At 46.2% G+C, this 15,424-nt stretch overlaps 1 protein-coding gene across 1 annotated transcript; it reads left to right on the forward strand.

Annotated features, from left to right (window-relative positions):
* The first annotated feature begins 2,473 nt into the window (after window positions 1-2,473).
* Window positions 2,474-15,018, forward strand: LOC307033954 (uncharacterized protein). The gene is made up of 2 exons (XM_079672586.1): window positions 2,474-2,673; window positions 13,810-15,018. The coding sequence occupies exons 1-2, from the start codon at window positions 2,607-2,609 to the stop codon at window positions 14,655-14,657; spliced, it is 915 nt and encodes a 304-aa protein (XP_079528712.1). The 5' UTR covers window positions 2,474-2,606; the 3' UTR covers window positions 14,658-15,018.
* The last annotated feature ends 406 nt before the right edge of the window (window positions 15,019-15,424 follow it).

Raw genomic sequence — 15,424 nt, forward strand, 5'->3', positions numbered from 1 at the left:
TGTGTGTGTGTGTGTGTGTGTGTGTGACTACTTGTTTATGTTGCTGGTGTAGGGACGTACAGGGATTTTGACTGGAACTACTTTATTGTCACGTATGGTTTGTGTGTGTGTGTGTGTGTGTGTGTGTGTGTGTGTGTGTGTGTGTGTGTGTGTGTGTGTGTTATTCTGAAATCTGCGGGAAAAGACCAGAAAATGTGGGTTAATTAAAACAATGGGAATAAAACCATTGAATTATCCTATTGTTGTTTGTTTAATTTTGAGTAAACTTAATTAAAACACGTGTGTGTGTGTGTGTGTGTGTGTGTGTGTGTGTGTGTGTGTGTGTGTGTGTGTGTGTGTGTGTGTGTGTGTGTGTGTGTGTGTGTCTGGGTATGGGTGTGTGTATTAGATAGAATTTTCCAAAACAAATTTTAAGTAAGAAGCTTTTTTGTCTGTAAAAAATGTCGGTTTACATTTTTTTATGCACTCTAAATACATCAAATAAAAAAATAAAAATAAAATAAAGAATAAAAATAAACGTATTCAATAAACAATATACATTGAAAAAATTGAAATATTATCTTTTTTTCACCTGTTCTTAAATCGTGTTACCACTGCTTCTTTATTATACTTGCAAAATCCACAGTTTTCCATGTTTCCATGTGTTATGATTGTCAGGATATTAAGCTGGAGCAAATTAAAATGAATAATGCATTATGCAAACAACGTGTCAGATCCCTGCCGAGCATAAAACAACAAGAACATCATATCACCTGCATTCAATCAGCGGGACACCTGAGACCTGCACACACCTGGTCCCTCTCAAGGTACATCCATCTCACCTCTTAAAGAATAATGTACAATGCAATAACATTTAGATTAAGGCTATGGTGCAGAGTTTTGCATTTACAGAATACAGAACATTGTAAATCAAAGGATTTCATGTATTTTTTAAGTGGGCCAAGTTGTGTCAATGTTGTCTTATTTTAACAAATGAAAATGAAGGTGTTAGAGTGTATTATATTTCCCTTTTAAAGAGTGTTTCTATCATTTGCTTTCTCTAAACTCATATTGTTTGCCTCTAAAAGGTAATTACTTTAGAGTATAACCTTCATTGTGGTTTTGTTAATACTGATCTTAATATATTTATTTGCATTTCTGAGCAAGAAAAGGGCCACTCGTCTCATTTGTTTGATCTACATACGAATGTTGTAGTTACAGAACGGGTTATGTTGTTCAGGCAGATGCTGTTTCCTTTCTGACTCTTTTTATTTGAAGTAAATTACATTTGAAGTACATTTCCCTCAAATGTCAACAAAACATTTAAATATCTTGTTATGCAGTTTTAACTGAAAGTTAAACTTTGGCCGTTTTTGGAACAATTTGGATCCCATGTTATGTTACAGTCCAAGTATACATACAATTTGTAGCATGGAAAGTTATGCTCAAATTGGTTCTTGAATTGTAAAACACTAAGCTACACTTAGCTTTGCTTCAAAACTTCTATCAAGTCGAGAAAAGTTTGAAAACTCCCTTCTTCTTCTTGCTATCTACTGAACGAGTGCTAACGTAAGGCTTAACACAAACTATGAACTCTATGCTACCAAATAATTTAAATTATAGTTGAAATGCATGAAAGTAACTTGTTTTAAATTCAGATTACAGTAATCCAGATTCTTAAAGTGAAATATATCTGAATATCGAACAACATCTGATTGGACAATGGGGGAACAAATAGGTTGCTGTTCTGGTGTTGCTGCTAAGACCAAATATGGTAAAAGTGAGGATCAGATTTCTTATTTGTCTATTGATTTGAACACGATCCGTGTATCCATCATTTCCTGGTCTTCTCTAAAGAAGAGGGACCAATGAAAACGTTGTCATGTTGCCGTTGTTCAGCATGGAAACATTCATTAGCTAACAATGACATTATTGGTCTATTAATATAAAGGGAGGTCAGGTACTCTTTAAAACAGCTGCTAGTTATGGGTACTTTTTACTGAAGTACATTTCAAAGGCTCTTTACTTTGACTTGAGTAAAGAAGTTTAGTCAGTACTTCTACTTTCACCCAGAGACGCAGGAAGTTAGTCAGATTTGGGTTGGCGCGGTGAGACTGCGGGGGGGTTCTAGTGTTCTCTTATATAGTGAAGCTTTTTATAGACTGCTTACACTAAAATGCTTTCTCAAAAATAGTAACTCAAAATAAAACTTTTGTATTGATTTGTTTAGTGAACTCTTTGGCGTTGCAGTTACAACTCTCCGCCAACAGATGGGGGTGCTGCACCCCCCTCAGCACTCCCCCTTCCCGCATCCATGCTTTCACCAGAGTATTTTTAAACACGAGTATCTGTACTTATACTTGAGTAAAGGATGTGTCTACTTTTGCCATCTCTCATAATTGTCTTTTGATATTTTTCTCCTCAGGCTTTCAACCGTCAATCATGTTTTTCAACTCTTCCTCCAACGCCTCCCTGATTTCCTGTTTCTCAAACCCCAACGCCTACCCTTTCGTCTTCTCGTGCTCCGAAAATCTCTGGAACTCCGCCATCCTCGCCTCCTTCACCGTCACCAACCTCCTCTTCCTCCTGCCCATCTACATCCTCATCTTCTGGATCGGTTTCCGACGATGGTGGCGCCAACGCTCCGTTTCCTCCGGAATAACGAGCCATTCGGACGCCATCACGTACAACATGGTGACCTTAGAAATTGTCACTGTTTTGGGAATCTCCCTCTTCTGCATCGGCATGTTTTCCTGGAGTGTGGGGACGATGACGGCTGGGTATTATATTATATCCTCCACTTACCCCGGACTATCTTTCCTGCACTGTATGACTTGCATAGAGCATTATCTGGCTGTCGTTCACCCCGTCCCTTACCTGGGATCGAAGCAGGCGGGCGGTATCCGGATCAGGAACATAGCCATCGGTTTAGTTTGGATTGTGTGCTTCGGAGTAACAGTTAGGAACGTTTTAACATTCCCGGATTTCCCCATATTCGTTGTTTTAGCCATCGTAACCCTATGCGTATCCGTCGTTTCTTTTTGCTGCATTTCCGCACTCCGTGTTCTGATTGGACTCAGGAAAGTGGGCGGGGACAGGGAACAGATTGACCAATCAAAGCAAAGGGCTTTCTTTACCATCTGCGCCATATTGGCTACACTGATGATGAGGTTTACTGGTTTATTGGTCAACAATTTCCTGCTGGACGGAGGAACAGAGACACATACATGTTCGTTGCTTATGTCCGGGTTCTGGCTCTGTCTGCCAAGCAGTCTCATTCTACCTCTTCTATTTCTACACAGAGCGGGAACTATAGGTTACTTACGTAACCCCAGTTCTCAGAGTAACATGAAGTGAGATGTCTCACTATGGGATGCGCCTCAACGCATATGCACCAGAAGCATCAATCTCATTACGCCAATCCTGATTGGCTGGTGATCTTGACGCCAACGTCAGGGAATCCACCAACCCTATAAGTAGCTTGCGCCACGACGCAGGCGTCATTCAAAATAAGCACCTCTTCTCGCTTCGCCTCAGCAAGAAGGGCCGTCAGGTGAGACATCTCACTTCATGTTACTCTGAGAACTGGGGTTACGTAAGTAACCTATAGTTCTCATTCATAACACTCCGTTCGATGTCTCACTATGGGATATTGAGACTCCCGCATTGCCAGACATGCTTATCTCGAAAATCACCAACACAAAAACAGAACTTAACAGGTAGAACCCTGTCCCAATACGGGGCCCAGCACTGCGCGGGCCACACTTGGAGCAGAAACATCTAGCCTGTAAAAGCGGACAAAAGTGAGCGGCGAGGACCAGCTCGCTGCTGCACAAATGTCTTGAATGGAAACACCCTTGAACAAAGCCCAGGATGTAGCCAATCCACGAGTAGAATGAGCGCGCAGGCCCGTTGGTGCCTGCAAACCCTGACTCGTATAAGCCAGAGCAATCGTCTCCACAATCCAGTGGGAGAGCCGTTGCCTGGTAACGGGCTTGCCCTTATGAGGGTTAGCCCAAGATACAAAGAGTTGGTCATTGCACCGAAACTCTTTCGACCTGTCCATATAAGTGCGCAAAGCACGAACCGGGCAAAGCAAATTCGGCCGCTGTTCCCCAGAGGAACCTAGCGGTGAAGGAAATGCCTCAAGGTCAATGGGAGTGCATGAGCCAACCACCTTAGGCACAAAGGCCGGGTTGGGCTTCAGCAATACTCTCGTTTGCCCCGGGGCAAACTGAGTACACGAAGGATGCACAGAGAGCGCGTGAATATCACTGACTCGTTTGGCAGATGCCAGAGCCAGTAACAACACTGTCTTCAGTGACAAGTGCTTCATGTCAGCGTCTTCCAGGGGTTCAAATGGAGCTCGAGCGAGCCCATCTAAAACCACCGTCAAGTCCCACAAGGGCACCAATGACCTGGAAACGGGGAGGAGCCGGCGAGCCCCTTTCATAAAACGGCAGACCAAGGGATGTTGACTAGCCGTCTTTCCCCCAAAGCCCACATGGCATGCGGCAATAGCAGCCAGGTACACTTTGATCGTGGAGAAAGCTCTGTGTTTATCAATCAGATCCTGTAGAAATGATAGAATCACACCGACAGGGCATTGAAAAGAGATGTGTTTCTTTTGAAGACACCACTCCTCAAACACCCTCCACTTACAGTCATAGAGAGACCTGGTGGAGGAAGCCCTTGCACTCTGAATAGTGTTTATCACTTTCTGAGGGAGCCCCACTGTACTCAGGTTATACCACTCACGGGCCAGGCCCATAGCGCCAGGTGCTCCGGGTGAGGGTGAAAAATCATTCCCCCCGCCTGAGATAGAATGTCCCTGTGTAGCGGGAGCTGCCATGGCTGTCCGCACAGCAGCTGATATATCTCCGCCAGCCAGTACATTGCAGGCCAGTGTGGAGCTATCAGGATCAGTGTGTGGCGTTGTTCTCTCACTCTGGCCAGAGTTGGAGGAATTAGAGCCAGGGGTGGGAACGCGTATAGAAGGACCGGGGGCCAAACGTGCGCGAGCGCGTCCACGCCTAACGGTGCATTTAGATCGCGCATTGAAAAGAACAGCTGACATTGAGCATTTTCTTTTGATGCGAACAGATCTACCGCGGCCCGGCCGTAACGCACCCACAGCTGACTCACAATCGTTGGATGTAGAGTCCAGTCTGCGTACAGTGGTGCACCTCTGGACAGCAGATCTGCCCCGAGGTTCATCACTCCCGGTACGTGTGTCGCTCTCAGAGAGAGGAGACGTCCGCAGCTCCATAAGATCAGTTTGCGTGCCAGCCTGTGTAACTGTAGAGAACGCAAACCCCCTTGGCGGTTTATATACGATATCGTGGTCGTGTTGTCTGTCCTCACGAGGACATGATGTCCCCTGAGAGAAGGCAGAAAGCGTCTTAGGGTGAGAAACACCGCTAAGAGCTCCAGATAATTTATGTGTGACCGTTGGAGGTCTCTGCTCCAGAGACCCCTCACAGGTCGACCTTCGTATATGCCCCCCCAGCCCGTCAGACATGCGTCCGTGGTGACCACCTTCCGCGATAAGACAGCACCCATAGGCACGCCTCGCACCAGGAAAGTCGGGTGCAGCCAGTGGCGTAGCGCCGTTACGCAGTGCACAGTGACCATCACTCTCCGCGCGCCATGACGCGTGGGGTTTAGTCTGAGGGCAGCTACCCAGCGCTGAAATTCCCTCATGTGTAAGCGGCCCAGACGTACTACTAGGATGGCTGACGCCATGAGCCCCAGTAACCGCAGACACGATCTGAAGAGAACATATTTGCGTGGCTGGAAACGAGCGAGGCAAGCCCTGAAGGCTCTCACTCTCTCCGCTGACAGGCGGGCTGTGAAGGGCACCGAGCTCAGGCGTAAGCCCAGGAAGAGCACCGACTGGGCTGGGGACAACATGCTCTTTTCTGTGTTTATTACAAAACCCAGGTCGAGCAGGTGTTTCATGAGGATATTCGTCTGCATAATAGCCTCCTGCTCCGACTGTGCCAGAAGGAGCCAGTCGTCTAAATAGGTTGCCAGGCGAATCCCCTGTTGTCTTAACGGGGCTATCGCTGCCTCCGTACATCGCACAAACACCCGTGGGCTGAGAGACAGACCGAAGGGAAGCACTCTGTACTCGTAACAGACACCCTGAAAAGCGAACCTCAGATATTTCCTGTGTGGATAATATACTGGGATGTGAAAATACGCGTCTTTCAGGTCGATTGATGTGAACCAATCGTCCTGACGCACGAGACGCAGTAGGGATGTGTGAGTGAGCATCCGGAATTTGTATTTTCTGAGATACCCGTTCAGAGCCCTTAAATCTAGGATGGGGCGAATTCCATTCCCTCCCCGTTTGGGAACGAGGAAATATTTGGAATAGAAGCCGCTCTGACTCCGTTTGGAGGGTACGATGGATATGGCTTTCTTTTCTAGTAGCGAGAGAATCTCCTGCTCTAGAATGTGAGCCGACGCTCCCCGGGCATGTGATTGCACAATGCCCGAGAAGCGAGGGGGGGTGACAGCGAATTGGAGTCTGTAGCCCCGTGATATCGTTTTGAAAACCCAAGCAGAGCATGTGAGCATTTTCCACCTTTCGCTCCTCAGAGCGAGCGGGGATGTCACCATATCTCTGTTGTCTGCACCCTGTGACCGCATTGGTTGTGTTATGGCGCCCTCTAGTGTCTGAACACGGTGGCGCTCTAGGGTGACAACCTCGGTTGACACTGCGCATGCGCGCGGTGATGGTGCGTTCACAGGCCCGGCCACCGTCCGCATTCCGAGAGAGGCGTTCATAGCCACTCTCAGAAGCGGAGCAGTCGCCTGACTGTTTATTGACATTATTATTTGTCTTTTTAATATTTTCGACTGTGCCCTTGGCTTTAAGCCTGGAAGCAACAGTGGCAAACATTTTATTTTTAGACCCTTGTGTGTGTTTGTGTGACTTGAACGACTGGCAGGAACTGCTGCCAGTGCTGTGAAGTCTGCTTCCCTCATGGCGCGAACTGGAGGATGACGTGCAGTCATCACCCGAGGCGGCGGGAAGGCGGGAGCGTGGTTGTCCCCCGGAAACACATGGGTGCTGGATACGTGTGGAACACGATCCAGGGCTGAAAGAGAACAGGAAACCTCCAGCCCTTTCCCCGAGGGGGGGAGGGAAGGCTGTCAGGCTGCCCTCTTCTTCTTCCTCGCCTGGTGACTGAAAGTCTGGGTCGGCGGTGCCTGTGTGGCTGCTGCCGGGACCGGGGACTTTCTCGGCCAATTCGTCCGCGCCTCGCGTCTCGGTGGGAGACCGGGGGCGGGCTGTGGCTTCTGCCATCTCGGGACCTTGAACAGGGCCGAGTGCGGGGTAGCCTGGGGGAAGTTCCGTCGCAGGACCGTTGGGGGCGGCGGCTGGGCTTTCCGAGGGAGGCAAAGCTGGAGAGCTTCATCCTCCTTCTTCTTGGCCTCACACCGCTGTTGCATGGAGGCAAGAGCTGAGCCGAATATGCCCTCAGGGACGATTGGCATGTCCAACACGTCCTCCTTTTCCCGGTCGGGGAGGTTTGTCAGGTTTAGCCATCTGGCTCTCTCCTGCACCACCATCATCCCCAGCGATTTTCCTGTGGCCTGTACTGCACAGCGCTGCACGCGGAGGCAAATATCCGTGATCGCCATGATCTCCTCCCACACGGCCGGTTCAGGCTTCACCGTCATGTCCGCGCACAGCTCCGCTTGGTACGCGGTTAGCATGGAGGAGACATTTAGCGCCCTGGCGGACAAAGCAGCCGCTTTGTAGGCCCGTTCAGTCATTGCGGACTGGAACCGGTCCGCCTTTGTCGGCAGTGTGGGGTTCCTGCTCGGGGCCGCCGACACCCGCGGTTGGAGGTGGGCTGCCACAAGCGGCTCCATAGGAGGCATGCGGAGTAACCCGAGCTTCTCCATGCCCTCACAGTCCAGAGAGGAGGCTCCCTGGATTGGGGCCTTGCTGCTGAAGGGGCGGTCTCTCCAGGAGACCGACACCTCATCCAGCAGCTCCGGAAATACGGGGAGAAGTTGCCTGGTCAGCCTTGCGGCTTGGGGCAAGTTCTTTCCCTCGTATCTAGACCTGGAGGGCTCTCTGGCCGCTTCAGGCCAGGGGATGTCCAGCTTAGATGCAGCGCGTTGACACACGGCCTGCAGGTCCATGCTGAGGCGGGGGAGCGGTGGCTCGTCCCCGCCCGGGGAGGTAGACATGGCCTCAGGCTTGGCAGCCTGGGCAGACGAGACGAAGATGTCATCTTCGCCTTCGTCTGAGTCGGAAAGAAGAAACTCCGAGGCGTATTCTTCTTCCTCCTCCTCATAGTCCAGCTCCAGGACATCCTCCGCGGGTGAGGCCATGGTGAGGTCCAGTTGGGAGCCCCAGCTTGACACAGCACGGGGCCCCCTTCCCGCGGCTGTCGCCGCCACCGAGTCCCAGCTTGACACAGCGCGGGACCCGGCACCCGTGGCGGTCGCCACCATGCCCTGCTCGCCGGCCGGCGAGTCTACAGGCATGGGGAGGTCTCGGACCGGCATGCTAGCTTGGCGCGCTAGACGCCGGCGGCGGCTTTTGGCGGTAAAACGGGAACAATGCCCGCACGCGCCGGGGGTGTCGATAGCCTCCTGGGCATGTTGCAGCCCGAGGCAAGACGAGCAGACCTGGTGTGAGTCAGTACTCGATATTTTTAGCCCGCAGCCGCAGAGCCGAGCCTCCGACACTCCGTCTCCTCTGGTGTGAGGGAGGGAAGAGTCCATCTTAGCTAGCCTTGGTGCGGCGTAGAAAGGACAAACGAGCAACAGGCGTGTTACCGTTTGCGGGAAAAAATCCAAAAACCTTACCGTTATCCGTTGGAAAAAAACGGCAGGGTAGATTCTGATATTAACTGGAGTGTTAATACAGTAAATTCCCGTGCGAAGCAAAAGTAGCTGGCGAGCGCCCGTCGACCGAAGGTTAGCTTCGTATATCAGTCTGTGGACCGTTAAGCTAGCTAGCTACTGATCTTTCTCGAGATGTGCTCCGAAGCGAGAAGAGGTGTTTGAAATGACGCCTGCGTCGTGGCGCAAGCTACTTATAGGGTTGGTGGATTCCCTGACGTTGGCGTCAAGATCACCAGCCAATCAGGATTGGCGTAATGAGATTGATGCTTCTGGTGCATATGCGTTGAGGCGCATCCCATAGTGAGACATCGAACGGAGTGTTATGAATGAGAACACTAGCATGTTTAAGCCGCAACAGGAATCAACAGTGAAAGCTAGATTTATATAACAGAATAGAAGTAAGAGTGAGTCAGCTATTAGATTAGATAATCTGTGAAAACGTGCCTTGTAGAAGAAGTAGTGATAATAATAATAATAATAATAATAATAATAATAATAATAATAATAATAATAATACATTTAATTTGTATAGCGCTTCTCATCTGCCAAGACAAATCTCGTTGGAAGGACAGTGTTAGGCTACTTCTAGGACATTGGAGGTTATTGCTCAGGGTTTTAGGAAACTACTAGATCAGTACACACACAGTGAAGCTAAATGAGAATCTTAATGGGACTATACTCTGTCTTCTGGATCTTGAGCTTGATGAATCCGATGTCTCCGCTGAGGATTAGATTCACAAAAAGTTCTCGAAACTCAAGGCTTTGTCTGAAAGTTCTTGTCTAGTCTTGAATCAGGATCTTTCTTTGGAAATCATGACCAGTAAACTTCCTTCTCAGACTTTATGTTAGCCAAGTTACTGCCAAGACATAAGAGGTTATTGCTCGGGCTTCCCTTGACAGTAAAGGGTTGTAGGATATTGCTCAGGCTTAAAGGGTTTTAGGAAACTACTGGATCAGTACACAAACAGTGAACTTAAAGGTCACCTATTATGCAAAATCCACTTTTTTCAATGAATCCGATGTCTTTGCTGAGGTCTAGATTCACAAAGAGTTCTTAAAACTCCTGTGCGTTTAAACTTTAGAAACTCAAGGCTTTGTCTGAAAGTTCTTGTCTTGTGGATCAGGATATTTCTTTGGAAACCAGGGGCCGTATTCACAAAGCATTTTATCTTACCGCTAGGAGTGCTCCTAACTCGCGCTAAAACATTTTACGTCGGAGTTTTTTCTTAAAAGTTATTCACAAAGCCGCTGAGACCTACTCATACTCAGGATAAATCACTAAGAGGGAACTAAGAGTGACGCGCCGTTGCTATGGATTACGTCGATTCTCGTGCATGAGTTTAGAAGCGGTCAGTACTGTGATTGGTTGTTCAGAGCAGGCGGTCTCGGTGAAACTCATCCGCAACATCCCACAAACGAGCCCACTAAATCACCGAAATACAAGGAAATAGCCTCGGCTAGAAATGTATTCTTATCAAATAGTTATGGACAGTGCAGTTAGCAGAATACACGCATGAAGACAAGTTTGTGCAGACCACGATAATGACGTTGTATATGCACGTTAAAGAAAGAGAGCAAACAATACAAATACGTAAATTGCATTAAATCGAGGAGGCAATTAAAAGCACCCCGCAAACTATTATCCAATGAACATATTTCCAGCACTTAAACACTTTCAATAACAGCCCATACCGCTGTTCAAGTCCCCCTATCATGATGAATGAAAACAATCTGCGTGTTGATGGAATGTACTTTCTTTCTATTGACGAACACGTCCTCATCTTTTGATGGCGCAATTATTTGTATGTGCGTCCCGTCAATAGCACCGACCACACCGGGCATACCTGCAATTGCCATGAAGTTGGCTTTGATCCTGTGTAGTTGTTGATTGTCCAAAGGAAATCGGATAAACTGTTGGATGATATGTGGTCTAGAGAGCGCGTTGATGGTTTGGTTTATGGCACAGCTGACTGATGTTTGCGATATTCCTAAATCGTCGGCATTGCAAAGTTGCATTTTCCCTGTTGCTAAATATCGTAGTGTTGCCAAACATTTTATTTCCGGACTAATCGGGTTATTCCTGTTAGGGGGATGTTATTGCATCCCGTACTAATTCCACAACAAGTTTGATACCCTCACGATTTAGCCTATATCTCTTGATCAATTCACAGTCTTCCATTGTCTCCAAAACATTTCGTCTCTCAGCCATTTTCAGATTCTTTGTGAATAGGTCTTACTGAGTTAGGAGTCCTCTCGAGGACTTTTAAGCTCTCCTAAACTTAGGTGCTACTTTTAGGCCTAAAATACTTTGTGAATTGCTCTTAGTGAATAAAATTAGGAGTCCTAAATGTAAGACTGACACGCCCATTACGTTTAGGAGTTTCTCCTAAATTCGCAAGTTAGGAGCTACTTTTAGCCCTAAGATCCTTTGTGAATACGGCCCCTGGTCTCTATACTGGTTCACTGTTCCCAGCAGTTTGGTGTTACCTCTGCTGTTCCCACAGAGAGCGGGGAAACTACCAGGCTGCAAACACTGAGGCAGTTTGAGAATGAAAGCAAACAGTCTTATAAGAAAGTGCAGCATTGATTAAAATCATATTTATCTCTCAGTGGAATAAATTCCTTTTGTTTGCATTCAATTCAAACCTTCAAAGGTGTGTGAGTAAAGTTCTGTAATAAAAGTAGATTTTGTGTGTTTCTATTCACCTTTTTATATTTTCTTATTAAGTTGTGTAAGTGCTCTTCTTCCAGAATTCACAAGGATTGTCTTTTGAACAGCTTAAACACCTGAAGAAGAACCTAAACAACGTGTTCACATGAAAACAACAGAAATGTCATGTCAGATTTTTAATCCTTTTGGTTTTTCTAGAATCTGACTCAGCTGAAGCTTATGGGTAATGTAGTATGTAGACCTATGTGTGGCTATTACTTAAGAATTGTGAAACTTTATGTAACTTTAAAATATAGAAACTACTTTTATACTCCTTGTGTACGAAGTGTTTTCTTTTCTTGGTCCTCAAAGAGCAATGCTCTATTGTCTCTTTAAACAGCTTGAACTCACCTGAAGACAGCGAGGACACGCAGGTGTTCTGGGTCACATTAAACTATCTGATTTGACTGAGCAGCGGTTCTAGCTCACAGCTCATTTGAATCCTGTCAAGCATCGGCTTTAACAGATGGATGGATCAGAATCAACCCCACAGCTGCTTTCCATAGAGCACCATCAGAATGGGATTTCTGAATGTTTATGAAAATCACTTTAAATCTATGAATCCAAAAGCCAATGTTTAAGCTCTGTCTGTAAACGTTATAAAGCAAGCTTTCAGGTATTTCTTATAAGTTGGAAAATAGACCCCAAGAGCCTTCCGAGTAAATCGCCAGAACGCCGACCCCTCCTCATCACTCCCATATTTTCTTTTGTGTTGCTATAAGTTATTCTCTCTCCGTTGGTGTGTGGGGCTAATGCTAATGCTAATAATGCTAATGCAAGCAAATACAATGGCAGGGTTAAAAAACTTTTCAGAGTTTTACGGGGCGTGGTTTGCAATCCGCCCAGCCAATCAGAAATTGGCACTTTTTCTCCGCAGGATAGTCCCACCTCTCTAGCAGGCACTAAAAATGGGGGTAAAAGTTCTCTGAACTGAGTTCTCCTTTTGGTGTGAACGCAAATTTCCAGGCACTAACGGAACTAAACGGGAAAAGTACTCCGGTGTGAAAGCGCCTAAAGAAGGAAACTTGCTGAATTTCTTGTGTTGTATTTCTTCTAAAAATGTGGGCAGAGGTTTTCTAGATGAGCATTTTTGACTTTGTGTAAACTTTGCAGAGAAAACAGAATGATAGTTCGATGTTATTAGCCGAATGTTAGTTCCCCACCAGCTTTGCTTTGTGTGCTGAGTTAGGCCGAACTTAAAACATTTTCAATCAAAAATGGTCCGATAGATGTAATGTCAGAAGATTATTATGAATAGCTTATACATCAGGAGTGAGATGTAAAGCATTTGTGTTTCTGTTGGCTTGGGATTTGAAATGCAAAATCCTCAAAGGCCTTTCCCTTTTGGGAATCTATAACACCATTAGGAACATTTGCTTACTTTGATTGATCGGGTAGATCTGAAGCTTGTTAGGTAATATGCAAAACTGTGCTGCCATTTGTCATCCTCACATATCATACAATCCACACACACACACACACACACACACACACACACACACACACACACACACACACACACACACACACACACACACACACACACACACACACACACACACACACACACACACACACACACACACACACACACACACACACACACACACACACACAAGCACATAAATGGACCATGTTTCTTTGAAAGAAAGTCATTGGCTTGCAGCAGAAGGACGGGCAGAAACAAGAACTCCTTCAAGGTTGGCTTTCTTTTGTATGTTTTTATTAAGTTTACCATTTAGATTTGTAATATTATAACGGTAAATCATTTTAGTATTGTCTACTTAAAATAAATGCCACTGCATGTGAGACTTGTAGGTCCTTAAAGTATATTTACTTAAGCACGACAGCAACCAAAAATGACAGTCAAAGATATAGTTTGTGATCCGACAGAATTCTAAAGAGATCTTGTTAAATATATATCTGACTCTTTGCTAAAGGGCAAATGTGTCATCTGCTATGTTCATCTTTACCTCACTCTTCCAAGCCTGCAACTTTGTAAATATTCTTGAAATGATGGCGCGGCCATCCACCAATCAGAAGGTTGGTGGTTTGCTCCCAAGCCCCTGCATATCGACATGTTTAAGTGTTGTGCAAGACACTGAACCCCAAATTCAGATTGGTCAAGACACTCGTCCCCAAACCCTAAATGGGTTGGGATACTCAAACCCAAATGTAACTATTTCTCATATCCTGTATTTTAAATGAACTAACATTATTCTCTTTGTCCTCGTTTCTAATAGACATGGCAGCCAATTCCTCCTCCAACTCCACCCTCCATCCGGCTGATTGCCAAAACCCCATTCTCGTCTTCACAGCCCTCTACGTCGTCTACATCCTCTTCATCCCTCTCTTCATCTTCGTCCTCTACATTGGCTTCCAACGATGGAGGAAACGAGGCTCTGCAGCAACAACAAGCCACACCGACGTCTTCACCTTTCACATGGTCGTCCTGGAGCTAATTGGAGTTGTGGGGTACACCGTCTCCTGTTATGGCATCTACACTGATGGATCATTTGTAATTGAAGTAGTGTCAGGCATCTTTGCCGTAGTCTCACCCGGACAGGCTCTGTTTCACCTGCTCACCTGTGTGGAGCGCTACCTGGCTGTTGTTCACCCCGTCATCTACCTGAGGCTGAGGCAGGGGGGCGGAGTCAGGATCAGGAACATCAGCATTGGGTGTGTTTGGTGTATTTGCTTCATATTAACAAGTGTGGATGATATTCCTATTGCCTTGATCATTATAACAATTGGATATTTGGTCTTCTCCTTGATTGTCGCCGGTTTCTGCAGCGTTTCAGTTCTCTTTGTTCTGATTCGCCCCGGGCCGGGGGAAGGGGGCGGGAACAGGGAGCGGGTCGACCAATCAAAGCGGAGGGCTTTCTACACCATCATGGCCATCATGGCTACCCTGTTGTTGAGGTTCCTGAGCAATTTGGTTTCCTCTTCGTTGTATGTTTCATCAGTGCTGGGTGACTGTGATGGGATATTAATGATGTGGTCTGCATTCTGGTTCGCTGTTCCCAGCAGTTTGGTGTTACCTCTGCTGTTCCTACAGAGAGCAGGGAAACTACCAGGCTGCAAACACTGAGGCAGTTTGAGAATTAAAGCAAACAACCTTTAAGGAAAAAGTAACCTTAATTAGTGCATACTTATCTATTAGTGGAATAGATTCCATCTGTTTGAATTCAATTTGAACCTTTTATTGTGGTTGAGTAGTCAGGGTTGTGTTGTTCAAATTGGATTCTGTGTGTTTTTATACTCCTGTTGCTGCTTTGCTTCAAAATGCAAACAAAAAGTAAAAATTGTTAAAGTTTTATAAACATTTGGTTTTATGCTCTTTGTAAAATATGTTATTTTTTTGACAATGCTCTTCTTCCAAACTTCAAAAGGGTTGTGTTTTAAACAGCGCCTACACACCTGAAGACTCCGAGGACATGCAGGTGTTCTGGGTTGAGGTTACAAAGTCAATGTCTAACAATTGACACTTTGTTTTTGTACAAGTTTTATTAAAAAAAACATAAATAAAGTGTGCCAACAAACTAGCTTTGGAGTTGCTTTATTTCCAAAGTGTTGAACTATCTCTTTAAACACTAGGACTGACCCTGCGCCTTCTGAAAACTAGAACGCATTAACAACATTTGCCTGCCTTGATTGATCAGCAAAGTCCCACGTCTGTTGTGATATATGCAAATGTCTGCTACCGTCCGTCATGCTGTCACATTTAACAAAGAGCATGTACACACACACACACACACACACACACACACACACACACACACACACACACACACACACACACACACACACACACACACACACGCACACGCACACGCACACACACACACGCACACACAC

This window comes from Notothenia rossii (genome assembly GCF_949606895.1).
Source record: "Notothenia rossii genome assembly, chromosome: 3".
Lineage (NCBI taxonomy): Eukaryota > Metazoa > Chordata > Actinopteri > Perciformes > Nototheniidae > Notothenia > Notothenia rossii.

Coding starts and splice junctions, on each gene's coding strand:
- LOC307033954 (XM_079672586.1), top strand. CDS start 2,607: ATGGTGGCGCCAACGCTCCGTTTCCTCCGGAATAACGAGCCATTCGGA. Junction 2,674..13,809: donor ACGCCATCACGTACAACATG/GTGACCTTAGAA, acceptor CGTTTCTAATAG/ACATGGCAGCCAATTCCTCC.